Raw genomic sequence first — 27,119 nt, forward strand, 5'->3', positions numbered from 1 at the left:
ACGCTTCGTTGTGACCTACGTGGGCGGAGTCAGTCGTGCAGCGCGAGAACCTAGCGCCGGAAGTGTGTCTGCGTAAAACGGAGGCTTGGAGGCGGGACAGGCAGTGCTCCCGAAGCGGAAGTTTCGCGGGGAAGCTTTTGCACCTAAGGACACTTCCTGTTTCCTAGTAACAATAGGAAGTGTCCGCAGAGCTGGGGGTAGACTCCTGGCTCATGCTAGCTGCGCCCTCTTTTCTCTACCTCCTTCCTTTCTCCCCTTCTCCTTTCCCTCTTTCCCTCTCCTCCCACCTCCCGGGCACCCTGGCTGAGTGTGCGTGTGTGGGAGCGCGAGAGCCCCCCGACAGCCACCCCTTGGGGCGCGCGGCTGCAGTTAGGGTAAGGGTCCCAGTGCGCAGGCGCGCTCCCGTTCGCGGTCCCCAACTGACGCGCCCGCGGCGGGAAGGAGAGGGGGCCGCCGGTGCGAGGTAGGCGTCCTGAAAGGAAATTGGCAGAGGAGATGACTGAGGTCAGAGGACTCATTGGTGGTTGACTAGGGGAGGGGATTTTTGATCAAAGGGGCTTTGTGAGGTGAGAATTCCGGGGGCAGGTTCAGTGAAGGCGTTTACGGTCGGAGACCGTTGTATTGGGGTCCCATGGGAAGAAGAGTTGGAGAAGGACGAGAGGATGTACGAGGCATGAGCGAGCAAGGGCTGTGGGATGAAGACCGCCTCAGTCAGTGGGTTTACTCTTACGTGAACTAGGATAACAGGCATTGCCGTGTGTTCTGAAGATTGAGTGACAAAATGAATATAGTTAGCACAGTGCCCGGCACATGGTAATATAATACTCTTCATGAATTGCTGTCATCATCAGTATTAAGAGAGGAGGCAGAAGAAAAAAATGAGAAGGGCTGGTGAGGGTAAGATCAGGAGGCATGGGAGAGAAAAGGTAGGTGATGAAGTGACATTACAACCTGATATTGATGTTATTCCCAAGATGGAAGATAGTTTGGGTTCAAGGGAAGTAGATAAAGGAAGTCGCTAAGAGAGTCTTTTGGGGTTTTGTTTGTTTTTGAGATGGAGTCTCGCTCTGTCACCCAGAGTGACAGAGTGCCGTGGTGGGATCTCAGCTCACTGCAACCTCCACCTCGCAGGTTCAAGCAGTTCTTCAGCTTCAACCTCCCAAGTAGCTAGAATTACAGGCACCTGCCACCACGCCCAGCTAATTTTTGTATTTTTAGTAGAGACAGGGTTTCACCATGTTGTCCAGGCTGGTCTTGAACTCCTGAACTCAGGTGATCCGCCAGCCTCACCCTCCCAAAGTGCTGGGATTACAGGCGTGAGCCACCACGCCTGGCCCAGTTAAGAGTCTTAACTCTCTTAATTCTTTCGTCACAAGAAAAAGAGACCTTGTGACACTGAAAGGACTCGGGAAAGCAGGGGAACAAGCCAGCCCTTTCCCTGAAGGAGGCCTCTCACCTGTCCTCCCAGGTCCTCAGCTATTAGCTGGAGGAAACAGCTGCTTTTTCAGTGCTTCTCAGCTACTCTATTTAGCTGAGAGATGAAGGAGGAAGGTTTGGACTTCTCTTATTGAAAGGCCTAGAAAAGGTTCTGGTGTCCTTTTAAGATGTCACAGAAAATTTTTGTTTCAGGATTGTAGGGAACAGAGTCCTACTGTCCTTAAAGGACAGTAATGCCTTTTGAGTCTGGTCTGAAGAACATGATAACAAGTCTGTGATCAGAAGTAGGTTGCATCTCTCTAGACTTTAATTTCCTTAGCTATACCTGTAGGGATGACTTAAGCCTAGGGGAGCTCCTATATTTGGGGAGCTTGTGCACAGGGAGGCCTTAAATGATGGTGCCTGCAGATTAGATCTAGTAGAAAGCAGGTCCCTGGGCACAGATGCTCGGGGAACTTCTCAGTGACCTCAGATGAACTTGTTATTCGTATAGCCAAGAGGCGAAGTTAATTCAGGCCTTCCTTTTGATCACTGCCCCCTCTTCCTAGGCCTCGGCCCCTCCACCAGAGGAAGGTACTGCCACATGTCTACTCCTTCTGAACCTCCAGGTTTCTGCTACGTTGCCCCATGGAGGACGCACCCCCCTCACTCAGCTGTTCTGACTGTCAGCGCCACTTTCCCAGCCTCCCAGAGCTGTCTCGGCACCGAGAACTGCTCCATCCATTTCCCAACAAGGACAGTGAGGAGGCTGACAGCATCCCTCGGCCTTACCGTTGTCAGCAGTGTGGGCGGGGCTACCGTCACCCCGGGAGCCTGGTCAACCATCGTCGGACCCACGAGACTGGCCTTTTCCCCTGTACCACCTGTGGAAAGGACTTTTCCAATCCCATGGCTCTCAAGAGCCACATGAGGACTCATGCTCCTGAGGGCCGCCGCAGGCACAGGCCCCCACGCCCCAAGGAAGCCACTCCACGCCTCCAGAGTGAGACGGTGTCCACTGACTCCTGGGGCCAAAGGCTTAGCTCTGGTGAAGGCTGGGAAAACCAGACAAAACATACGGAAGAGACACCTGACTGTGAATCTGTACCGGACTCCAGGGCAGCTTCGGGTACGTGGGAAGATCTGCCCACCAGACAAAGAGAAGGTTTGGCAAGCCAGCCAGGTTCTGAGGATGGTGCAGACGGCTGGGGACCCTCCACCAACTCTGCCAGAGCCCCTCTCCCCACCCCAGCCAGCAGCCTCCTTAGCAACTTGGAACAGTATCTGGCTGAATCAGTAGTGAACTTCACAGCGGGCCAGGAGCCCACCCAGTCCTCTCCTGCTGAGGAGGAGCGGCGGTACAAATGTAGTCAGTGTGGCAAAACCTACAAGCACGCCGGGAGCCTCACTAACCACCGCCAGAGCCACACGCTGGGCATCTACCCCTGTGCCATCTGCTTCAAGGAGTTCTCTAACCTCATGGCTCTGAAGAACCACTCTCGATTGCATGCCCAGTATCGGCCTTACCACTGTCCCCACTGCCCCCGTGCCTTCCGGCTCCCCCGGGAGCTGCTGGAACACCAGCAGTCCCATGAGGGTGAAAGGCAGGAGCCACCCTGGGAGGAGAAAGGGATGCCCACCACCAATGGGCACACAGACGAGAGCAGCCGGGACCAGCTCCCCAGTGCACAGATGCTGAATGGCTCTGCAGAGCTTAGCACCTCTGGGGAGCTGGAGGACAGTGGCCTGGAGGAATACCGGCCTTTCCGCTGTGGGGACTGTGGCCGTACTTACCGCCATGCTGGGAGCCTCATCAACCATCGAAAGAGCCACCAGACAGGTGTCTACCCCTGCTCACTCTGTTCTAAGCAGCTGTTCAATGCGGCTGCTCTCAAAAACCATGTGCGGGCTCATCACAGGCCCAGGCAAGGAGTTGGGGAAAATGGGCAGCCATCAGTGCCACCAGCTCCCCTGCTGCTGACTGAGACCACCCACAAAGAGGAAGAGGACCCCACCACCCCCCTGGACCATCGGCCCTATAAGTGCAGTGAGTGTGGTCGTGCTTACCGCCACCGGGGGAGCCTGGTGAACCATCGCCACAGTCATCGGACTGGAGAGTACCAGTGCTCACTGTGTCCCCGCAAGTACCCCAATCTCATGGCCCTGCGCAACCACGTGCGGGTACATTGCAAGGCTGCTCGCCGAAGTGCAGACATCGGGGCCAAGGGTGCCCCCAGCCACCTCAAGGTAGAACTCCCGCCTGACCCAGTAGAGGCAGAGGCAGCCCCACACACAGATCAGGACCATGTGTGCAAACATGAAGAAGAGGCCACAGACATCACGCCAGCAGCAGACAGGTCAGCAGCCCATATCTGTAGCATCTGTGGGCTGCTCTTTGAAGACCCTGAGAGCCTTGAACGTCATGGCCTGACTCATGGGGCAGGGGAAAAGGAAAATAGCAGGACAGAGACCACAGTGTCACCTCCTCGGGCCTTCGCCTGCCGAGACTGTGGAAAGAGCTATCGTCACTCTGGCAGCCTTATCAACCACAGGCAGACCCACCAGACAGGAGACTTCAGTTGCGGGACCTGTGCCAAGCACTTCCACACCATGGCTGCCATGAAGAACCACTTGCGCCGGCATAGTCGGCGGCGGAGCAGGCGGCATCGGAAGCGGGCTGGTGGTGCCAGTGGTGGGGGAGAAGCCAAACTCCTGGCAGCGGGGAGCTGGACCCGGGAGCTAGAAGACAATGAAGGCCTGGACTCTCCCCAAGACACTTCAGGGGAAAGTCCTCATGGGGCAGAAGGCAACCTGGAAAGTGATGGGGGCTGTTTGCAGGCTGAATCTGAAGGGGACAAATGTGGGCTTGAGAGGGATAAGACCCATTTCCAGGGTGATAAAGAGAGTGGAGGCACTGGGGAAGGACTGGAAAGGAAGGATGCCAGTTTACTTGACAATTTGGACATCCCAGGAGGTGAGGAAGGTGGTGGGACTCACTTCTGCGATGGCCTCACTGGCATGGATGAAGACCAGAAGCCAGCCACTGGCCAACCCAACTCCTCTTCCCCCTCTGCCAACACTGTCACTGGCTGGCAGGCTGGGGCCGCTCACACATGCTCTGACTGTGGGCATTCTTTCCCCCATGCCACTGGCCTGCTGAGCCACAGGCCCTGCCACCCACCAGGCATCTATCAGTGCTCCCTCTGCCCAAAGGAGTTTGACTCTCTGCCTGCCCTCCGCAGCCACTTCCAGAACCATAGGCCCGGGGAGGCGACCTCAGCACAGCCTTTCCTCTGCTGCCTCTGCGGCATGATCTTCCCCGGGCGGGCTGGCTACAGGCTTCACCGGCGCCAGGCCCACAGCTCCCCTGGCATGACTGAGGGCTCAGAGGAGGAGGGGGAAGAGGAAGGAGCGGCAGAGGCAGCCCCTGCCCGCAGCCCGCCACTGCAGCTCTCGGAAGCAGAGCTGCTGAATCAGCTGCAGCGGGAGGTGGAAGCACTGGACAGTGCAGGGTATGGGCACATCTGTGGCTGCTGCGGGCAGACCTACGATGACCTGGGAAGCCTGGAGCGCCACCACCAAAGTCAAAGTTCTGGGACTGCTGCAGACAAGGCTCCCAGCCCCTTGGGAGTGGCAGGTGATGCCACGGAGATAGTCGTGGGCAGTGTCTTGGAGGACATAGTGACTTCTGTCTCTGGAGAGGGTGGAGATGCCAAATCTCAAGAGGGAGCAGGCACCCCCTTGGGAGACGCCCTCTGCATGCAGGGTGGGGAAAGTTTGCTGGAGGCTCAGCCCCGCCCCTTCCGCTGCAACCAGTGTGGCAAGACCTATCGCCATGGGGGCAGCCTGGTGAACCACCGCAAGATCCACCAGACTGGAGACTTTCTCTGCCCTGTCTGCTCCCGCTGCTACCCCAACCTGGCTGCCTACCGTAATCATCTGCGGAACCACCCTCGCTGCAAAGGCTCTGAGCCCCAGGTTGGGCCCGTCCCGGAGGCAGGAGGTAGCAGTGAGCTGCAGGTTGGGCCCACCCCAGAAGGAGGCAGCAGCAAGCCCCAGCACGTGGCAGAGGAGGGACTGGGGCAGGCAGAAGTCAAGAAGCTCCAGGAAAAACTTAAAGTGGAGCCCCTGGAGGAAGTGGCCAGGGTGAAAGAAGAGGTGTGGGAGGAGACCACTGTGAAAGGGGAGGAGACAGAGCCCAGGCTGGAGACTGCCGAGAAGGGCTGCCAGACTGAAGCCAGCTCTGAGCGGCCCTTCAGCTGTGAGGTGTGTGGCCGATCCTACAAGCATGCGGGCAGCCTCATCAACCACCGGCAGAGCCACCAGACCGGCCACTTCGGCTGTCAGGCCTGCTCCAAGGGCTTCTCAAACCTCATGTCCCTCAAGAACCACCGGCGCATCCATGCAGATCCCCGACGTTTCCGCTGCAGCGAGTGTGGGAAGGCCTTCCGCCTGCGGAAACAGCTGGCCAGCCACCAGCGGGTCCACATGGAGCGACGTGGGGGTGGGGGCACCCGAAAGCCGACTCGGGAAGATCGGCCCTTCCGCTGTGGGCAGTGTGGGCGGACCTATCGCCATGCTGGCAGCCTCCTGAACCACCGGCGCAGCCACGAGACGGGCCAGTACAGCTGCCCCACCTGCCCCAAGACCTACTCCAACCGCATGGCCCTGAAGGACCACCAGAGGCTGCACTCGGAGAATCGGCGGCGACGGGCTGGACGGTCCAGGCGCTCAGCTGTGCGTTGCGCCCTCTGTGGCCGCGGCTTCCCTGGCCGGGGATCTCTGGAACGGCACCTGCGGCAGCATGAGGAGGAGACAGAAAGGGAGCCAGCCAATGGCCAGGGAGGCCTGGATGGCACAGCAGCCTGTGAGGCGAACCTGGCTGGTAGCCAGGGACTAGAGGCCCAATTGGGTGGTGCTGAGCCAGTACCCCAGCTGGAGGATGGAACCCCGAGACCAGGGGAGCGCAGTCAGAGCCCCATCAGGGCAGCAAGCTCAGAAGCCCCAGAGCCACTGTCGTGGGATGCAGGGAAGGCAGGTGGGTGGCCAGTAGGTGGGGGACTGGGGAATCACAGTGGAGGCTGTGTTCCTCAGTTCCTGACCAGGTCAGAGGAGCCAGAGGACAGTGTCCACAGGAGTCCTTGCCACGCTGGTGACTGCCAGCTCAATGGACCTACTCTGAGTCACATGGATAGCTGGGACAACAGAGACAATAGCTCTCAGCTGCAGCCAGGGAGCCACTCCTTCTCTTGCAGACAGTGCGGCAAGACTTACTGCCAATCGGGCAGCCTCTTGAACCACAAGACCCACAAGACAGACCGACACTATTGCCTGCTCTGCTCCAAGGAGTTCTTGAATCCTGTGGCCACAAAGAGCCACAGCCACAACCACATAGATGCCCAGACCTTTGCCTGTCCTGACTGTGGCAAGGCCTTTGAGTCCCACCAGGAACTGGCCAGCCACCTGCAGGCTCATGCCCTGGGCCACAGCCAGGTGCCAGCCCAGATGGAGGAGGCCAGAGATCCCAAAGCTGGAACTGGGGAGGGTGAGGTGGTTCTCCCTGGTCAAGGGAAAGCCCGGGAGGCCCCATCAGAAACCCCCGGAAGCCCAGGAGAGAGTGTGGAGAGAGCCAGGGGAGGACAAGTGGTGACGTCCATGGCAGCTGAGGACAAGGAGCGGCCCTTCCGCTGCGCCCAGTGCGGGCGCTCCTATCGCCACGCCGGCAGCCTGCTGAACCACCAGAAGGCCCACACCACAGGGTTGTACCCCTGCTCCCTCTGTCCCAAACTTCTCCCTAACCTGCTGTCTCTTAAGAACCACAGCAGGATCCACACGGACCCCAAGCGTCACTGCTGCAGCATCTGTGGCAAGGCCTTCCGGACAGCTGCCCGGCTGGAGGGTCACGGGCGGGTCCACGCACCCCGGGAGGGGCCTTTCACCTGCCCCCATTGTCCCCGGCACTTCCGCCGTCGAATCAGCTTTGTGCAGCACCAGCAGCAGCACCAGGAGGAGTGGACAGTGGCCGGCTCTGGTACGGGGGCATGAAGGGTCCCAGGAGGAGGTGGGCACACGGTGGAGGGTGAAGCCCGGCCCCAATTGGGTGGGGGAGCAAGGAGTGAGAGGAGAGAGTCCCGGGGATTCTAAGAGGTGGGTGGGGGCTTGGCTATGGGGTAAGAGAACTAGTTTGAGGATGTGCTGAGCTGAGCACCCCCAGGTCAGGTATAACAAATAGCAGGGTGGGTTGGGCAGCATGTGGGGGCGTGGTCAAGGTGGGGGCATGGTCAGGCTGAGGCTGCTGCCTGGGCTCCTCCATTACACTAGCCACGGTGGAATGGTCTTTCTGTTCGGGGCAAGGTCACTGGATACCCCCTGGCTGCTGTGTCTGGAAACCCTCCTGAGTCAGCCAGTAATGTAATGACTTCCAGAGGAATAGAGGAAGCCATTGGTTTGGTCTAGGTTCCATTCTTCCCTAGAGCAGGCTGGGTGTCAGGGAACAAGGGATGGGGCATGGGCTCCACATCTCCCCTGCTGACTTGGCCATGGAAACCGGGTTACTGGTTGGCACTCTACTCCCTGTCCCTCTTTCCCTGCACGTTGTCTCTGCTGCCCCTCTCCTTGTGAACTAGACCTCTGGTCCTTCCCTGTCAGTGTTGCTCCCAACTCTTCTCTAAACTTAATTCAGCCCCTTCTCCCTCTGCTGCCAACGGCCTTTTTAGGATCCAGCCAAACCACCCTTTCCACCTGCACACCCCGTCACCCTCTGCACACCTTTAACTGGAGGACTGAGTCACAGATAATTGTTTCCTTGAAGTCCAGGCCCAGTTGCAGCAACAACAGTCATTAGCCCGTGTCACATCCCTGATCAGAGGGCATCTCTGTGGGCAGTCGCCTCCACCCAGCACTGCTGGAGGCCGTGGCTGCCGGGGAGTGGGGCGGCCAGTTCCCTCACCAGGACCTGGGCTGGCCTCTCTTCCTCCTTTAGTAGAGGTGGGCCCATTCCATCTAGTGGCCCCCGAGGGTGGGTGGCCCTGAGATGGTGGGCCCTTGACAGGTCTTGTCAAAGCAAAGGGCGGGTGGGAGTCACCTGAGAGCTGACGGAATGGCTTAAGGATAGAAGATTTCTCATGACCTCAAGGGATATGATCGAGGAGCCAGTTTGCAAGGGCTGGGAAAATAATTAGGAGGCCTAGAATTCCTGTTCTCATCTGGGCCTCCAGGGCCAGGGGTGGGGGAATGGCCTGCAGGGCTGGGACGGGGTACACGCTGTGCGGGGTCTGCCCCTCAGTTGGTGACCTCCTCTCTCTCTCCCCAGGAGCCCCAGTGGCACCAGCGACGGGCAGAGGGGACTTGTCATTGCCCCCTCCACCCACCCCCACGACCCCACTCCTGGATCCTTCACCCCAGTGGCCTGCAGACCTCAGCTTCTCCCTCTGAACTTCAAGTCTCCAAAGATCAGAATCTGGGGGAGGGAGCGCGTACAGGGAGGGGCTTGATCTCCACATTTTCTCAGGAGTAGTTCAGGCATCCCCATATCTTCTCCTCTCCCCTTGTGAAGAGGACCCAGATCTGGCTTCTTTCCCAAGGATGGGGTGGGGTGTTCCTCGTGTCCCTGTCCTTGAAGGACCTCCTTCCACCAGCCTCGTCACCGTGCTCTTCCCAGTGCCAGCCTCTGCCGAGATGCCGTGCCACCCTCAGCAGCCAGATTGTAACACCAGAGAGAGTTGGATGCAGAGCCCCACAGGTGGGAAAGTTGCCTGTGGAAGGGAGCCTTTTGCTACAATTTGTAACTTATTTTCTAAAGTCTATTTTGTAACAATTTATTTAAGTTTAAAAAAAGGAAAACTGCTGCCCCCCAAAAAAAGAAATTTTCAAAACACGTGGCTGGCGTGATTGTATCTGAAAGGGTAAAGCAGGAGGAAAGCTGGGACGCCTGTGTGGGAGCAGAGCTGGGTGTGGCAGTGTCCACAGACACCGCTGTCCTGCAGGGTGGGGAGTGGGCACCTGTGGCCCCAGGCAGGTTCCTTCCCACAGCTGCTGGGCTTCTGGGCCTGCCCTGGTGCTTGGAATCACACATGGCAAGGTGGGGAGGGCAGGGGCAGTAATGCTGTTTGCCCGTCTGCATTCTCTTGTCCTGAGAATGGCCAGGTCCCTGTCAGCAGCTGGCTGGTTGGCCTGTGAGGAAGGAAGGAGTGTGGAGTTGTCCTCACCCTCATGGCTTTGGTCCCTCCCTCCCTCTCTCCCATTCCTCAAAGGAACAGGGTCTGTCTTGGCTGCCATGACAGATTAGAATACTGAGGCTCAAAGCGATTGAGTGGCCTGCTCCAAGTCACACGGTAACAAAGAACCAGAATCTGAATCAAATGGGTCTGCCTATTGCTCCACACTACCCAGGGCAGCTGGAGTGGGTTAGAACGACGCACCCCCTCACTGGAGAGAGAAGGGTCCTGGAGAGGCAGGGTTTGACAGGAGGTCCCAGGGCCACATACTCATGTTGGCCAGGCAGCTTCCAGGCTCGGCCTCGGGCTCTGGCTCCTCGGCGAAGTAGACTTGCCAGTCCAAACTGCTGACCCAGTCCTCGTAGGCAGGGAGCGCGGTGAAGACCGCCGGCCTGGCGGGGCCTTGGCAAGCATCTCCAAAGCTGTGCAGCCCGGCCAGGAACCACGTGCCCCTCACCTCATGCACCAGTGGTGCCCCAGACAGGCCCTGTCAGGGGTCAAGTGACACTGGGTGACTTTACAGGCAGCTGTGCAGAATGGCAGAGTGGGATAGGGAGGCTCTGGCTGTTTGGGAGCTAACTGGCAAAAAGGCCTAGTTTCAGGTGGGAGGTGGGTCCAGAGGCCAAGCCTGGAAGGTTCGTTCTTGAGCTATTGGGTGAGGGGATGCCAGGGGCCTATTAGGTAAGGCGTGGGGGCCTTTGGCTCACCTCACAGCTGGGCAGCTCACCCACAGCACTGGTACACACCATCCCCGGCAGAATAGTGCTGCCGTCACCCCCAGGAGCTGTATGCAGCCGGCTGCAGGCCCTAGGCCCCAGGAGGGTCACAGGCACTGTCTGGGGGGAGCTGATGCCTGTGGAGCAAGGGAAGCTGGCTGCTCCGGCCTGCAGGCTGGATGGACAGTGGCCCTGGCCCCGTGCCCACCTACCTGCTCCTGGGCGGGCCCGTCCCAGGACCCAGCCGCGCTCCCCGTCAGGCAGGTGGTGGTCAGCATAGGGCAGGCAGAGGGGCCGCAGGCTGGCACCCAGTGTCACAGGCTGGGCCAGCAGCAGGAGGGCCACGTCGTAGCCCCCCTCGGGGTGGGTGTAGGCCCCATGCAGGATGAGCTGCTTCAGGCCCCACTCCTCCGGTCTGGTCCCCAGCCCTACACTCCATTCCTCTGGGGCCTGGCGCCTATGCAGAGGCAGTGTGGACGGCACCAGGTGACAGGGCTGCCGGCAGGGGCAGGGGGCACAGCGGAGAGGGATCCAAGACTCACCCGATGAAGCAGTGGGCAGCAGTCAGCACCACCTCCTCTGACACCAGGGCTCCGCCACAGGCCAGCTGCCCCTGGTGCATCAGTCTGGCATCCCAGGGCCATGGGGAGGGTGCTCCTGCCTGGGGACCTGCTGTCCTCAAGGATCCACAGGCTGAAACAGATGAGTGCCTCATCTGACTTCTTGCTAAGTGTTTCCCACTTCCCGTCAAATTCTCACAATCTTTTGAAATTGAATTTTGTTCCCCTCATTTCTGAAGGTAACCAAAGTTCCAGAGAGGTTAAATGACTTCCTCCCTCTGTACTACAGGCAAGTGGCAGACTTGGGATTCACAAGCCAGGGCCTGAGCTTTTAGCCCTGTTGGTCTGATGGGACCTCGGTCCCAGCCTCGTGGGAATGCCCCTACTCGTCACTCCCCCGCCCCACCCATCTGTACCCTCCAGGCTGGGCCTGCCTCCCATATTCCTGGCTCATTAGTGCATCTCTTACCATCAAGACATAATATCCGTCCCAGGAATTATTTTGCATTCAATTTGCATGCCAGTCACTTAATGCTGGAATTCTGACTGGGAGCCCTACCCTGTGCAGGCTCGCTGGGTCCCTGCTGGAAGCTTGCCACTTCCCCAGAAACCCAATTCAGGTCTCAGAGATTCCTCTTCTCACCTAAACTCCAAACCTGTAGAGTTCCAAAGTGCCTGCACCTGTCAGCCCTAATGGGGCTGTTACCATCCCAGGGGGTGAAAGAGCCCCCTAATTAGGCTCGGCGGTGTGGATGCCTGTGCCAGTTCTCTAGTCCTAACTGAGGTTTGCTTCACAGTGGCTTCTACCCACTGCCAGCATGCCCCGCTCATACCTACACAGCTGTCCTCGTCACTCATCTCTGGGGTCTCTGGGCTCTGGGCCAGGAAAGCTGCCCCCTGAACTTGAGCCTGCAACCAGGAACTGTGAGCAGCTGTGTTGGTCAGCAGCACAGGAGCGTCCTCCCGGGCACAGCTTGATGCAAAGCTGATGATGCCAGCCTGAACCCAGTGTCCATCGGGCTCGAGGCAGAGCACAGGGCCCCCAGAATCTCCCTGGAGCCAGGCAACAATGCCAAGGACAGATGCCTGAGCCTAGCTATGGCAGATACCCTCTGATTGCAGCCCTTTCCCCCGGTCCTGTGAGTCCAACCCCCAGCCCAGGGCTAGGACCCTCCCCTTCTGCTCCTTCTCTCCTCCCCATCAGACCTGACAGGGCCCCTGCACCCCAGGCTGGGGGCCCCCACATAGCATCCCAGGCCGGGCCGGGTTGGATAGGTGTCGCTGGTGCAGCTGGTTATAGATGCAGTTACATGTGGGGCGACTGATGAGATGCAGGCGCAGATTCCGTAGGGTCCCAGGAGCTAGTGAAAGAGACGGGGCTCGGGCTGGAGTCTGGGATCTGAGAAGCAAGGGAGACTGGAAGCCAGGACAGATGGGAGCTGAGACAGTGACCTTGGGCAAGCAGAGTGCCTCTCCGAGCTTCAGTCTGGGCCAGCACTTACCATCACTGGTGTCCTGATCCCAGCCAGTGGCCCAGCAGGAGGCTCCAAAGGGGAAGCGATGAGCAGGCTGGGGTAGGCAGAGGGGTGTGTGGGTCATGGGGTGGGTGAGCCGCAGCAGGGCCAGGTCTGAGCCCTGGCTATAGTGGTTATAGGCCCTGGGCAACTGCAGGGCAGCCACCCCCACCTCTTCGGCCCCAGGGCTGAGTCCCTCACGCTGCAGAGAACCCAGGACCACTGACCAGGAGTTCAGTTCTATCGCTGCTGCCCTGGAAGGGGAAGGACAAGGTCCAGGCTGCTGAGTACAAGGGGAGACAGTGACACCATGGGAGATCCCACAGGTAAGTGGAAGATAGCAGAGAGCACTCCACAGCTTTTTCTTTTTGAGGTAGGGTCTCGTGCTGTTGCCCAGGCTGCAGTGCAGTGGCATCACCACGACTCACTGCAAGCCTTGACCTCCCAGGCTCAAGCGATCCTCCCACCTCAGCCTCGTGAGTAGCTGGGACTACAGATGTGCACCACCATGCCTGGCTACTTTTATATATTTTGTAGAGACATGGTCTTGCTATGTTGCCCAGGCTAGTCTTGAACTCTTGGGCTCAAGCGATCCTCCCTCCTTGGCCTCCCAAAGTGCTGGGATTATAGGCGTGAGCTACTGTGCCTGGCCTCCGTCTGTGACTTTAAGCAAGGTCATTCCCTTGCAACCTGTTTTCTCATTTGTAAATCTTCTACCTAAACTCCAAACCTGTAGAGTTCCAATGTGCCTGCGCCTCTCAGCCCTAATGGGGCTGTTCCCATCCCAGGGGGTGAAAGAGCCCCCTAATTAGGCTCAGCAGTGTGGATGCCCGTGCCAGTTCTCTAGTCCTAAGGTTGAAAGGTGGTTGTTGCAATTAACTTGACAATATGTACCCGGTACATGGCAGATTCTCAGTAAGTGGTACTTTATTATTACTCTAGAGGTAGGGACTAGCCTTGTGGGGCTTGAGACAAATCATCCACCCTCCAGAGCCAGAGACCCTGCCTGACCCCAGCCATGACTTACTTTTCAAAGCAGTGGGCAGCAGTGAGGACCCAGGTGTCCGCCACCAGGGAGCCGCTGCAGATGTGGGCTCCCTGCCTCCTCACACTGGCCTGCCAGGGCCACTCGCCGGGGACTGTGTTGCCCTCCTGAGGCTTGGGGGGACCGGGGCCACGCTGTCCACAGGCTGTGGAGAGGGTTGGGTCACAATGACAGCAGATCCCTGTCCTAACCTCACCCCAGTCCCGACCCAGACCCAAGTAAAGGCCCAGACCCCACATCCCCAGACCTTACCACGCTGAGCGGCTTGAAGACCTGGGAAGAGAGAGACACAGGTGAGACTCCAGGCCTGCCTAGCTTTGGGGAGGAGAGGGAATGGGCTGGGGGGCGGGCCCAGGGTCCTTGCTTGTGACTCTGATTACCTCACCAGCCCCTCCCAGAATGAAAATATTTATATGAGGTCGAGACAGCTTTTATTGGAACCTATTCAGCATTCACACTCAGTAATTAATTCTCCTTCAGCTGTGCTCAGCACTCCGGGGCTTGAGGTTCAGCTTGGGAGTAGGCCAACCCTCCTCCAGGCTTCAGAACCCCCAACTCCTGCCCCCGCCACTGAGTCAGGGAGGCGGCCTCTGTGTGTGGAGAGCATTAGCTTAATTGTCCTCTCAGCAGCAGAGGCCTAAAAGAAGGATTAGAGGCCTGCGTCATTTCCAAGTGGGGAGGGCCCCAAGAAATGGAGACTTACCTCACCCTGGTCTAGAGACTCAGTCTTCCCCACCTTCCCAGAAACTGCCTGAGAGCTCTCCAGAGAGAGGGCCCCTGCCCGCCACCCCTCACAGGCACACAGGCACCCCCATGAGACAGCTGAGCCAGGCTGCCCAGAGGATGGATGAAAAGAAAGGGAAACTGAGGCCAGAGGAGCCCCGAGTTTGCCTGAGGTTATTGTGGAAGTCGAGGGGGAGGCAGGGTATAGGACACACACAGGCAGCACCACACACACAAAGACCACAGGCCCTGCCAACGCAAAATGCAGCTGGCCCGAGAAAATCTCATCCATGTTGACGCAGGTGGCCACATTTACCGCCCCACAGAGTCCCACGGAGTTACATCCCAACTGGTGGACTGTTGCCCACAGGCAGTCCCCCCACCAAGGAGCAGGGACTGCTGGGGCAGAGATGGCCCCTGAGCCCCCACCAGGCCACCCCCATACCCCCATGCACAGCGGCTTACCCTCCATGAGGACCGTGGCACCCGCAAAGAGCAGCACTGGGCCCCAGCTCCACTTCATGCTGCCCCGGGCCACTCTGCCGCCTGTGCTCCGCTCTTAGAGAGGCCACCTGGGTCTCCCTGGCTCCACCTCTGCTCCACACCCAGTTGGCTAGGAGTCAGCTCTCTGCTTGCCCTAGCCAGCAGTTCCTAGTTCTGGGACTGTGGCTGTGTGACCCTGGGCTTGTCACCACCCCTCTTTGGGCCTCAGCTGTGGAGCCAAACTGTCAGGGTTTAAATCTATTTCCTTACTACTTGAGTGGCCTGGGAGAGCTAACCTGCCTGCACCTTGTCTGAGAAATAGTTGTTGAATGGAAAATGCCTCGATGACAGCCTGGCACAGGGCAAGCTCACTCCCAGCATGAAAGCGCCATCCTGGAACTGTGGAGGGGCACGTGAGCAGCTCCTCCCGGTCCCTACTTTTCATTTCCACTCCCCCACTTCTCTTCCAGCCATGGCCAGGTAGGTTTCACATGCCCTCTCCCAGGTCTGCTCAGAGACAGTGTGTGCCAGGCTGGGTGTCGAGGGGCCAGCACCCACTGCTGCTTGCTCACTGTGAGCCTTTGGCAAATCTCAGTATCTCCCTGGGCCTGCTGGCTTCCTGGGAAACAGGGTGACAGCAGTGCCTACCTTCCTCACAGGCACTGGGGGACTCGGTCAGGCAGGAAGAACACTTGGGCGCGTGCCTCCTCTTCCTCTTCCCACTCCTAACTCAGGCTGGCCCAGACTGTTCAAGAACCCTGACCCCAAGACATAGGCAGTTGCGGGTAGGGTTTAGCATATAGATGCTGGCCAGGCACGGTGGCTCACGCCTGTAATCCCAGCACTTTGGGAGGCCAAGGCAGGCGGATCACCTGAGGTGGGGAGTTCGAGACCAGCCTGACCAACATGGAGAAACCCTGTCTCTACCGAAAATACAAAATTAGCCTGGCGTGGTGGTGGGTGCCTGTAATCCCAGCTACTCAGGAGGCTGAGGCAGGAGAATCGCTTGAACCCGGGAGGAGGAGGTTGTGGTGAGCCGAAATTGTGCCATTGCACTCCAGCCTGGGCAATAAGAGCAAAACTCCGTCTCAAAAACAAACCAACAAAAAAAAGCATATAGATGCTGGAGCCAGAGGGACCAGGTGGATTCAAATCCTGAGAGCCTCCTGTAGTAGCTGTGTGATCTCAGGCATACTACTTAGCCTCTCTGTCCCTATCATCAAGATAAGGGTAATAACAGTATGCACCTCATACATCACTGTAAAGATTAAATGAGTTTAACATGTTAACACAAGTTGCTGGGTTTTTTTTTTTTGAGACGGTCTTGCTCTGTTGCTCAGGTTGGAGTGCAGTGATCATGGCTCACTGCAGCCGCAACCTTCTGGGCTCAAACGATCTTCCTACCAGCTTCCCGATTAGTTGGGACTACAGGTGCATACCACCATGCCTGGCTAATTTTTTTTTTTTTTTTTTTTTGTAGAGGCAGGGTTCTCACTATTTTGCTCAGGCTGGTATGGAACTCACGACCTCAAGTGATCCTCCTGCCTTGGCCTCCCAAAGTGCAGGGATTACAGGTGTGAGCCACTGCACCCAGCCAACACAAGTTCTTAAACAGTGCTTGGCATGTAGGTAAGTGGTCAGGGCATAATAGGCAAAATAAAAACCTTCACAACCTGGCCCTGGCCCTCCTGGGCTACCAATACTGGCTTGGGATGGTCAATAAGGCAATTGGAGGGGTTAAAGTTAAACTCAAGGAAAAACTTCCCAGCAAGCATTTACAGAACCAGAAGGGCAGCCTGCCCTTGCAGATGTGTGCTCAGCCTTCCCAGGAGAGGAGGCCTGGCTCCTGTGGGCAGCAGGGAGCGAGCTGCCAGCCTGTTTCCTGGGGGTGGGGGCCGATGGCGCGCCAGGCCTTGCTGACTCCACATGCTGGAGATGAGACTACACATAATCACCCTTCCCAGCAGGCCCTCCACTCTCCCTCTGACTCACCCTTCCCAGCTCCAGAGAAGGCAACACTGAGGGAGGCCCAGCACCACAGTCCGTGGCAGACACATGGTTCAGACTTGGCTGATTGATCTAAGAAACTTTATTGCTCAGAACCTTCCCTCCCTGGGCAATGGCAAGAGCTTTGGAGACCAGCCCTTGGGGACAGAGTCAGAGGCACTGGGTGGAAAAAAGAGCAAGTGTGTGGCACATTTGGTCCATTGTCGTGTGCAGGTATGGCAGGTGGAGGGGGGACTCTAGAAGGCCCCGCATCTAGGGCCTTCTAGGGACCCAGATATGCCCGCTTGGGCAAGGCTCACATGCCAAAGCAAAGCAGACGACGCCAGCCTGGCTTGGGGTGAGGGCTCAGTGCCTCTTAGCCTTGCCCTGGGGTTCTTGGACCTTCTGGAAACTGAGCCACATCAGGCCCACATTGATGGCATAGGTGGTGATGCAAACGATGCAGAAATCATAGAGCACGAAGAACAGGATCCAGGCCAGGTAGACAGAACCAGCGAGAGACACCAGGGAGCTCAGCAGCAGCAGGACAGAGGCCCAGCGCGTCCGCAGGCAACCTGCAAGGCAGAAGAGGGTCCAGTGTGGGCTTCAGGGACTGGCCACCTCCTGAACACTCCATGATGTCACCACACCACCTAGATGCCAGTTGCTGCTGGGAAGTGTCTCTAAAACAAGAGGCTCCAGGGCAGGTGTGATGGCTTACACCTGTAATCCCAACACTCTGAGAGGCCGAGGTGGGAAGACTGCTTTAGGCTAGGAGTTCAAAACCAGCTTGGGCAACATAGAAAGACCCAATCTGTATCAAAAATGTAGAAATTCAGCTGGGCGCAGTGGCTCATGCCTGTAATCCCAGCACTTTGGGAGGCCGAGGGTGGTGGATCACTTGAGGTCAGGAGTTCGAGAGCAGCCTGGCCAACATGGCAAAACCCCATCTCTACTAAAAATACAAAAATTAGCCAGGCATGGTGATGGGCACCTGTAATCCCAACTGCTGGGGAGGCTAAGGCAGGAGAATAGCTTGAACCTAGGAGGCAGAGGTTGCAGTGAGCCGAGATCACACCACTGCACTCCAGCTTGGGCAACAAGAGCGAGACTTCGTTTCAAAAAAAAAAAAAGGCCCGGTGAGGTTGGCTCATGCCTGTAATCCTAGCACTTTGGGAGGCCGAGGCGGACGGATCACCAGGTCAAGAGATTGAGACAATCCTGGCCAACAGGGTGAAACCCTCTCTACTAAAAATACAAAAATTAGCGGGGCGTGGTGGCACGTGCCTGTAGTCCCAGCTACTCGAGAGGCTGAGGCAGAATTGTTTGAACCGGGGAGACAGAGGTTACAGTGAGCCAAGATCACGCGACTGCACTCCAGCCTGGCGACAGAGCAAGATTATGTCTCAAAAGATAAAAAATAAAATAAAAATTAGCTGGGTGCAGTGGCATGTGCCTCTAGTCCCAGCTATTCAGGAGGATCACTTGAGCCAGGAGTTCCAGATTACAGTGAGCTATGATTGTGCCACTGCACTTCAGCCTGGCAACAGAGCAAGATGATTTCTTAAAAAAAAAAAAAAAAAAAGGCTTTGACAGGTTCCCTCCAAGGAACTTGCCATTGCCCAGGGAGGGAAAGTTCTGAGCAATAAAATTTCCTAAATAAATTGGCTAAGTCTGAACCATGTGTCAGCCAAGGGCCGTGGTGCTGGGCCTCCCTCAGTGATGCCTTCTCTGGAGCTGGGAAGGGTGACTCAAAGGGAGTGTGGGGGCCTGTTGGGAAGGGTGGTAATGGGTAGTCTCATCTCCAGGGTATGGTATCAGCAAGGCCTGGGGTGCCATCGTCTCCCACTCTCTTGGTTCCCCCATCTGTTCAATAATTCCTGGGACCAGATACAAATTTTCCTGCAGAGCACTAAATGAGATAAAAGATAGCTCATGTTCAGCTTCTCCTTAAAAAGGAATTTCGGCATCTTTTCCACAAAACTGGGGTGCTGGTGGGGCATGGAAGCTCATGCCTGTAATCCCCCCAGCACCTTGGGAGGCTGAGGCAGACAGATTGCTTAATATCAGCCTGGGCAACATGGCGAGACACTGTCTCTACCAAAAAAAATACAAAAATTAGCTGGGTATAGTGGTGCACGCCTGTGATTCCAGCTACTTGGGAGGCTAAGGTGGGAGGATCACTTGGGCAGGGAGGCAGAGGTTGCCATGAGCTGAGATCGCGCCAGTGCACGCTAAGGGCATCCTAGACCTCAGTTTGGGCAACAGAGCCAGACCCTGTCTCAAAACAACAAACAAAAAACCTGGGGACCTAGGATGTCTTTAACGGCCCTTTAGCCTCTAACAGTACTTAAACCAATTAAAAGACTCCTGTTAGTTACCTCCCCACCTCTCCACCCGCAGGATGCTCCGTGACGAGCAGCTAGCTGGCTATCAGCTGTGGATCACCAAGATTGCATGGAGTGGGGCTGAGCTGACCAAGGGGGATGAGGGCGGGGCCCTGCAGGGAGGGGGCAGAGCCACTCACCTAACAATAGCTGTAGTGTGTAGAAGATGCAACCGAATATGCTGTTGGATTGATTGAGGATGCTGTCCGGTCCCAGCACATGCTCCACCAGCCCGAAGCCCTTGCCCCACCTGGCAGAGGGGTGGTGTGGGGGGGTGGAACCAGATTAGGAATGTCAACCTAGTGCCTTGGACCCTACCCCGGAAAGGTGATTTCCAAGAAGCCACCTGGGTTATCCTGTGTTCCCCACCTCCTATCCTAGTCCAAGGGTCGATGACCTCCAGTCAGCGGACACCTTTGGCCACGTCAGGATTCCATGTCACTGACCCTATCCTCCCCTCTCCCCACACCAGGCCCGGACGTGGCTACTCCATAGGCCCTGCTTTTCATCTAGACCTTAAGTAATTCTTTTTTTTTTTTTTTTTTGAGACAGAGTCTCGCTCTGTGGCCCATGCTGGAGTGCAGTGGCGCGATCTCGGCTCACTGAAACCTCTGCCTCTCGGGTTCAAGCGATTCTCCTGCCTTAGACCCCCAAGTAGCTGGGATTACAGGAGCCTGCCATAGTGCAGGGCTAATTTTTCTATTTTTGGTAGAGACAGGCTTTCACCATGTTGGCCAGGCTGGTAAACTGACTTCAAGTGATCCAGCCGCCTCGGCCTCCCAAAGTGCTGGGATTACAGGAGTGAGCCACCGCGCCCGGCCCTTAAGTAATTCTTAAAATGGCAAGGCTGTTATAACGGTTCACTCGGTTTTGCATCAGAGACTGGGAGTCGGCGGCAGATTATCTTTGCCCTGGACCCCAGAATCTCCAGCTCCCTGGCCACTCACTCGCCTCCTCGGTATTCCGTCATTATGCTAACGCCTGGCCATCACGCACAGCTAGACCAGGCCACCTTGTTCCCGGGCGCAGCCATCGCCAACCCCCCTTCACCTGGGCGCCGTCCTTGAGACCATCGTCAATCTCTGCCGCCATCCTGCCTCCCCGCCTTTCCCGGTCACCGCTATTCCTTGGCATCCAACTCACGTGCGAGTCCCCAGAATAATCCCAGTCCCCAGCACTGTCTGGTCCCTTGCCTCGCACTCTTATTTCGAACACCAGTATCTCTGGGTAGCTCAGCCCCCGTGCAACGACCCCGCGAGCAGTCCACCTCCTTGTCCGTTCCCTGGGCACACTGATCCCAGACTCCAGAATAATCATCTGGCAATCTGGCCTCCCTGCTCCGAGGCCCCATGCCTCCCACTCCCGTGCACACCTGGAGGAGAAGACGCGGGAACAGCTGATGGCGGTGCCCACGTCGCAGAGCGCGCGGTAATCCCTGTCCCGGGCGCGCGCCGCCTTCACGTGCAGCGCGTAGAGCGAAAGCACTAGGCCGGCCAAGCAAAGAGCGAGCCGCACCCAGCCAGGGCTCCCCCAGGTGCTGCCCATTATCTCCAGGTCCCGCCGGAGGCGCCAGCAGAGAAAACCAGCCACGGAGCAGGGGCGGGGCGGGGAATGGCCACGCCCCTCCTGCCCCTCTGACTTGGCGATTGGCCGGCCGGGTTCGCACTCCGCGACCCAAACGCCTGTTCCCGGGATCTAGTCAGGCGAGAGAGTTAGGAAAACAGCTAAGACTGCCCCGACCGGTGAGGCGGGTAAGAGACGTGCGGAATCGCGGCCCCAGCGGCTGCCAGGCATGATGGGAGTTGTAGTCGGGGCGGCTGCAAGGCGTCAAGGGAAATGACGTCTCCAGAGATTTAAAAACTGTTTTGGGGCCGGGCGCGGTGGCTCAAGCCTGTAATCCCAGCACTTTGGGAGGCCGAGACGGGCGGATCACGAGGTCAGGAGATCGAGACCATCCTGGCTAACATGGTGAAACCCCGTCTCTACTAAAAATACAAAAAACTAGCCGGGCGACCTGGCGGGCGCCTGTAGTCCCAGCTACTCGGGAGGCTGAGGCAGGAGAATGGCGTGAACCCGGGAGGCGGAGCTTGCAGTGAGCTGAGATCTGGCCACTGCACTCCAGCCTGGGCGACAGAGCAAGACTCCGTCTCAAAAAAAAAAAAAAAAAAAAAATACAAAAATTAGCCGGGCATGGTGGCACATGCCTGTAATCCCAGCTACTCCGGAGGCTGAGGCAGGAGAATTGCTTGAACCGGGGAGACGGAAGTTGCAGTGAGCTGAGATCGTGCCACTGCACTCCAGTCTGGCCGACAGAGTGAGACTCTGTCTCAAAAAAAAAAAAAAAAAAAAAAATTGTGTTAATGTGGCTAACAGCATTTGCGCCTACCCTATGCCAAGTCCTGTTGTAAGAACTAGAGCATCCAGGACCTAGAGACCAGCGGATCAGGGGATCCAGCGAATACGGCGATCCGATTCGGGAACCAAGCATTTCCCCTGAAACTATTTCAGGCACCATTCGGGCTGCAGCCTCCCCTCCTCCCAGGTCCTGCCTCACCAGTGCTTCTTGCCGGTCGGTCTCTCTTTCCCTTACATTCACAGAACCACTCCTTTGGCCACACACACCCTTGACAAGTATCCTAACCTCTCTACTATCATGGCACCTGCATGGCAACACCTGAGCTTGGATCAACTCAATAGTCAGTCTCTCCTTTCCAAGCTGTGGGCCTGCTGAGGTCTCTCCTTCACAGATGTCCCATCTGATGGTGACCCATCTCTCCTATACCTTCAACCTCTCCATCTTCCCCATCTACATTGCAACTTGTTTCTCTTTCCCATCTCAGAAACATCAACAAATCTCCCTTCACTAAGAGGTCCTTCACCAGCCTCCCCTCCCCGCATTATCCCATCTACTCCTCCACAGTCAAGTTTTTGGAAAGATTCTACACTCCCAGTCTCTACTTCCTCACTTCTTCCTTGCTGCCCACGCCATAAACTAGCTGCTGCCTCCAGCACTGCCCTGACACCTAGTGGCTGGTGTCACCAAGACGCTAGACCCAGTGGTTATTTATTTATTAATTTACTTATTTTGAGACGGAGTCTCACTTTGTCACCCAGGCTGGAGTGCAGTGGTGCCATCTCGGCTCACTGCAACCTCCACCTCCAGGGTTCAAGTTTTTCTCCTGCCTCAGCCTCTCGAGTAGTTCAGACTACAGATGCCTGCCACCACGCCCAGCTAATTTTTGTATTTTTAGTAGAGACGGGGTTCACCATATTGGCCAGGCTCATCTCAAACTCCTGACCTCAAGTGATCCACCCACCTTGGTCTCCCAAAATGCTAGGATTACAGACGTGAGCCACCGTGCCCGGCCAATGGTTGTTTTTCAGGTCTTCTCTTGCTTGACTTCCCAGAGGGATCCCTTACTATTGCACACACCTTCCTGGAAACTCTCTCTTCCTCTGGCGTCTGTGATATTTCCCTCTCCTGCTGGCTCCTCCCTCTCCGGATGCTCTTTCTCACATCTACTCTCTTCTAGAGAGTGTGGTAGACAGAATAATGGTCTCCAAAGATGTCCCTGCATGAATCCCTGGAACTTGTGAATATGATAGGTTAAATGGCAAAAAGGAAATTAAGGTTGCAGATGGAATTAAGCTGACCAATCTCTTGATTTGATTTGATTTGATTTATTTAATTTATTTTGTTTTTGAGGCGGAGTTTCACTCTTGTTGCCCAACTGGAGTGCAATGGCATGATCTCTGCTTACTGCAACCTCCACCTCCCAAGTTCGAGCGATTCGCCTGCCTTAGCCTCCCGAGTAGCTGGGATTACAGGCACCCGCCACCACACCTGGCTAATTTTTTTAACTTTTAGTAGAGATGGGGTTTCACTATATTGGCCAGGCTGGTCTCAAACTCCTGACCTCAGGTGATCCGCCCACCTCAGCCTCCCAAAGTGCTGGGATTACAGGCGTGAGTCACCGTGCCCGGCCTATTTATTTATTTATTTATTTATTTATTTTTGAGATGGAGTTTTGCCCTTGTTGCCCAGGCTAAAATGCAATGGTGCTATCTCGGCTCACCGCAACCTCCACCTCCCGGGTTAAAGTGATTCTCCTGCCTTAGCCTCCTGAGTAGCTGGGATTATAGGCATGCACCACCACGCCCAGCTAATTTTTTGTATTTTTAGTAGAGATGGGGTTTCTCCATATTGGTCAGGCTGGTCTCAAACTCCTGACCTCAGGTGATCCACGTGCCTGGGTCTCCCAAAGTGCTGGGATTATAGGCGTGAGGCACCGCACCAGGCTCTATTGATTTATTTTTATTTTTATTTTTGAGACAGAGTCTCGCTCTGTTGCCTAGGCTGGAGTACAGTGGCACAATCTTGGCTCACTGTAACTTCCACCCCCCGGGTTCAAGCCATTCTCCTGCCTCAGCCTCCCCAGTAGTTGGGACTATAGGCACATGCAATCATGCCTGGCTAATTTTTGTATTTTTAGTAGAGACAGGGTTTCACTATGTTGGCCAGGCTGGTCTCGAACTCCTGACTTCGTGATCTGCCCACCTCAGCCTCCCAAAGTGCTGGGATTACAAGTGTAAGCCACCGTGCCCAGCATATTTTATTTGTTTAAAGACCCTTGACACACAGGCTGGAGTGTAGTGGCACTGTCATAACTCACTGCAACCTCTGCCTCCCAGGTTCAAACGATTCTTGCACCTCAGCCTCCCTAGTAGCTAGGAGTGCAAATACGTCCCACCACACCTGGATAATTTATTTTTATTTTTGTAGAGACGGGGTCTCACTTTGTTTCCCAGGCTGGTCTAAACTTCTGGTTTCAAGCAACCTTCCTGCCTCAAAGTGCTGTGAGTACAGGCATGAGCCACCACCACACCTGGCCTAATTTGCTGATTTTTATTTATTTATTATTATTTATCTTAATTTTTATTTTGAGACAGAGTCTTGCTCTGTCAGCCTCCCAGGTAGCTGGGATTATAGGTGCCCACCACCATGCCCAACTAATTATTGTAATTTTTTTTTTTTTAAGTAGAGACAGGGTTTCACCATGTTGGCCAGGCCGGTCTTGAACTCCTGACCTCAAGTGATCCACCTGCCTCAGCCTCTCAAAGTGCGGTGAATACGGATGTGAGTCACCGTGCCTGGTCCAATTTTTGTATTTTCAGTAGAGATGGGGTTTTGCCATGTTGGCCAGGCTGGTCTCGAACTCATGACCTCAGGTGTTCCACCTGCCTCCGCCTCTCAAAGTGCTGGGATTACAGGCATGAACCACCGTGCCTGGCCCACAAGGGTCCTTAAAAAATGAAGGAGGATGACAGAAGAGAGTCAGAGGGAGATGTGAGTAAAGAAAAAAGACACAGAGAGCTGCAATGTTGCTGGTTTGAAGATGGAGGAAGGGGGTTGTGAGCTAATAAATACGGGTGGCCTCTAAAGGCAAGAAAGGATAAAGAACTGGATTCTCACCCTAGAGTCACCAGTAAGGAACTATCAATATCTTGATTTCAGCCCAGTGAGACTCTGTCAGACTTCTAAGCTACAGAACTATAAGATAAATTTTTGTTGTTTTAAGTCATTAAATGTGTAGTAACTTGTTACAGCATCAATTAGAAATGAATACAGAGGACTGGGCATTAGGCCTGTATCTCAGCTTTCTCTGGTTTCCTGGTGTGTTCCTGTTATTTATTGTTGGCTTCCCCCCAGAATGAGTGATCTAAGAGGAAGCAAAATAGAAGCCGCAATCTCTTTATGACTTAGCCTCAGAAGACACACACTGGGGCCGGGTGCAGTGACTTATGCCTATAATCCCAGCACTTTGGGTGGCTGAGGCAGCAGGACAACTTGAGCCCAGGAGTTTGAGACACCCTGGACAACACAGTGAAACCCTGACTCCACAAAAAATAAACAAAATTAGCCGGGTGTGGTGGTGTGCACCTGTAGTCCCTTTGGGGAGGTGTGCACCTATAGTCACTTTGGGAGGCTCAGACAGGACAATAACTTGAGCCCAGGAGTTTCGAGACAGGTCTGGGCAATGTGGCAAGACTCTGTCTTTATAAATATTTTTTTTTTTTTTTTTTTTTTTTTGAGACCGAGTCTCGCTCTGTCACCCAAGCTGGAGTGCACTGGCCAGATCTCAGCTCACTGCAAGCTCCGCCTCCCGGGTTCACGCCATTCTCCTGCTTCAGCCTCCCGAGTAGCTGGGACTACAGGCGCCCGCCGCCTCGCCCGGCTAGTTTTTTGTATTTTTTAGTAGAGACGGGGTTTCACCATGTTAGCCAGGATGGTCTCGATCTCCTGACCTTGTGATCCGCCCGCCTCGGCCTCCCAAAGTGCTGGGATTACAGGCTTGAGCCACCGCGCCCGGCCTATAAATATTTTTAAAATTAGGTGGGGCATGGTGGCTCATGCTACCTGTAATCCCAGCACTTTGGGAGGCTGAGGTGGGTGGATCACCTGAAGTCAGGAGTTTAAGACAAGCCCGGCCTACATGGCGAAACCCCATCTCTACTAAAAATACAAAAATTAGCTGGGCATGGTGGCGGGGACCTGTAATCCCAGCTACTCAGGAGGCTGAGGCAGGAGAATCATTTGAACCTGGGAGGCGGAAGTTGTAGTGAGCCGAGATTGCCTTCCTCACTTCGAGTTATAAAAGATTTTGACCATATTTTCTTTTCTTTCTTTCTTTATTTTTTGAGACGGGATCACGGAGTCTCGCTCTGTCGCCATTCTGCTGCCTCAGTCTCCCGAGCAGCTGGGACTACAGGCGCCCACCACCACGCCCAGCTGATTTTTTCTATTTTTTAGTAGAGATGGTGTTTCACCGTGTTAGCCAGGATGGTCTCGATCTCCTGACCTTGTGATCCACCCGCCTCAGCCTCCCAAAATGCTGGAATTACAGGCGTGAGCCACCGTGCCAGGCCTTTTTTTTTTTTTTTTTTTTTTGAGACAGAGTTTCACTTTTGTTGCCCAGGCTGGAGTGCAATGGCACGATTTCAGCTCACCGCAACCTCTGCCTCCCAGGTTCAAGTGATTCTCCTGCCTCAGCCTCCCTAGTAGCTGGGATTATAGGCATGTGCCACCACACCCGGCTAATTTTGTATTTTTAGTAGAGACAGGGTTTCTCCATGTTGGTCAGGCTGGTCTTGAACTCCCGACCTCAGGTGATCCGCCTGCCCTGGCCTCCCAAAGTGCTGGGACTACAGGCGTGAGCCACCACACCCCGACCGACTATATTTTCTTCTAGCATTTTATTTATTTATTTATTTATTTGAGATAGTCCTGCTCTGTCGCCCAGGCTGGAATGCAGTGGTGCAATCTTGGCTCACTGCACTCTCCGCCTCCCAGATTTAAGCTATTCTCCTGCCTTAGCCTCCTGAGTAGCTGTGATTACAGGTGCCAGCCACTATGCCCGGCTGATTTTTGCATTTTCAGTAGAGATGGGGTTTCACCATATTGGCCAGGCTGGTCTCGAACTCCTGATCTCATGATCCACCCTCCTTGGCCTGTAATCTCAGTGCTGGGATTACAGGCATGAGCCACGGTGCCTGGCTCTTTTTTTTTTTTTTTTTTTTTTCTTTTTTTTTCCTGTTAGAGACAAGGTGTTGTTATGTTGCCTCTAACTCCTGGGCTCAAGCAATTCTCCCACCTTGGCTTCCCAAAGTGCTGCTGGGATTACAGGAGTGAGCCACTGCCCCCAGCCTCTGACAGTTTTTGTGCACTAGGAATTTGGGAAGACAATATTACCTGGCTATTTCTGGCTCATACAATTGCAGGCAGATGGTGGCTAAAGCTGGAACAATGAGCAGCTAAAGCAACTGAAAGATAACCTAGCATCTCCCTCTCTCTCAGTAGTCTCTGGGCCTATCCATGTCGTCCTCTGCATGGGCTAGCTTGGGCTTCCTCACAGCATGGCAGCCTCAAGGCTTTGATAGTCAGCTTCCAAAATGGTCCTCAATGATTCCTGCTTCCTGGTATTGATACCATGGGCAGTCTCTCCTCACATTGAAAGGGGCTGAACTGGCCCATTGGGATAATGCAGAAATGACAATGTGTGACTTTAGAGGCTA

The 27,119-nt window shown here is 55.6% G+C and overlaps 3 protein-coding genes across 9 annotated transcripts; 1 reads left to right on the top strand and 2 right to left on the bottom strand.

The window, feature by feature from the left end:
• Positions 1–57: 57 nt before the first annotated feature.
• On the top strand, positions 58–9,292 carry ZNF646 (zinc finger protein 646). Of its 4 annotated transcripts, XM_030925612.1 has the most exons (4): positions 581–710; positions 1,548–1,551; positions 1,986–7,447; positions 8,729–9,292. In XM_030925612.1, the coding sequence occupies exons 3-4, from the start codon at positions 2,065–2,067 to the stop codon at positions 8,848–8,850; spliced, it is 5,505 nt and encodes a 1,834-aa protein (XP_030781472.1). In that variant the 5' UTR covers positions 581–710; positions 1,548–1,551; positions 1,986–2,064; the 3' UTR covers positions 8,851–9,292. The 4 variants fall into 4 exon arrangements, with proteins under 4 accessions (XP_010360553.1, XP_010360554.1, XP_030781473.1 ...); XM_010362251.2 differs by lacking the exons at positions 581–710; positions 1,548–1,551 and adding an exon at positions 58–374; XM_010362252.2 differs by lacking the exons at positions 581–710; positions 1,548–1,551 and adding an exon at positions 327–463.
• PRSS53 (serine protease 53) lies at positions 9,213–15,554 on the bottom strand. Of its 3 annotated transcripts, none has more exons than XM_030925616.1 (11): positions 14,656–15,554; positions 13,720–13,740; positions 13,450–13,612; positions 12,411–12,676; positions 12,115–12,269; positions 11,742–11,961; positions 10,891–11,041; positions 10,561–10,805; positions 10,340–10,485; positions 9,837–10,119; positions 9,213–9,588 (listed from the first exon to the last, which is right to left on the bottom strand). In XM_030925616.1, the coding sequence occupies exons 1-10, from the start codon at positions 14,711–14,713 to the stop codon at positions 9,841–9,843; spliced, it is 1,704 nt and encodes a 567-aa protein (XP_030781476.1). In that variant the 5' UTR covers positions 14,714–15,554; the 3' UTR covers positions 9,213–9,588; positions 9,837–9,840. The 3 variants fall into 3 exon arrangements, with proteins under 3 accessions (XP_030781476.1, XP_010360551.1, XP_030781475.1); XM_010362249.2 differs by having other exon boundaries at positions 9,903–10,119; positions 14,656–15,552; XM_030925615.1 differs by having other exon boundaries at positions 10,340–10,805.
• A 1,185-nt stretch (positions 15,555–16,739) lies between these two features.
• On the bottom strand, positions 16,740–20,856 carry VKORC1 (vitamin K epoxide reductase complex subunit 1). Of its 2 annotated transcripts, XM_010362253.2 has the most exons (3): positions 20,419–20,817; positions 19,187–19,296; positions 16,745–17,234 (listed from the first exon to the last, which is right to left on the bottom strand). In XM_010362253.2, the coding sequence occupies exons 1-3, from the start codon at positions 20,589–20,591 to the stop codon at positions 17,026–17,028; spliced, it is 492 nt and encodes a 163-aa protein (XP_010360555.1). In that variant the 5' UTR covers positions 20,592–20,817; the 3' UTR covers positions 16,745–17,025. The 2 variants fall into 2 exon arrangements, with proteins under 2 accessions (XP_010360556.1, XP_010360555.1); XM_010362254.2 differs by lacking the exon at positions 19,187–19,296 and having other exon boundaries at positions 16,740–17,234; positions 20,419–20,856.
• Between the last annotated feature and the right edge of the window lie 6,263 nt (positions 20,857–27,119).

Source organism: Rhinopithecus roxellana, chromosome 20, assembly GCF_007565055.1.
Source record: "Rhinopithecus roxellana isolate Shanxi Qingling chromosome 20, ASM756505v1, whole genome shotgun sequence".
NCBI lineage: Eukaryota > Metazoa > Chordata > Mammalia > Primates > Cercopithecidae > Rhinopithecus > Rhinopithecus roxellana.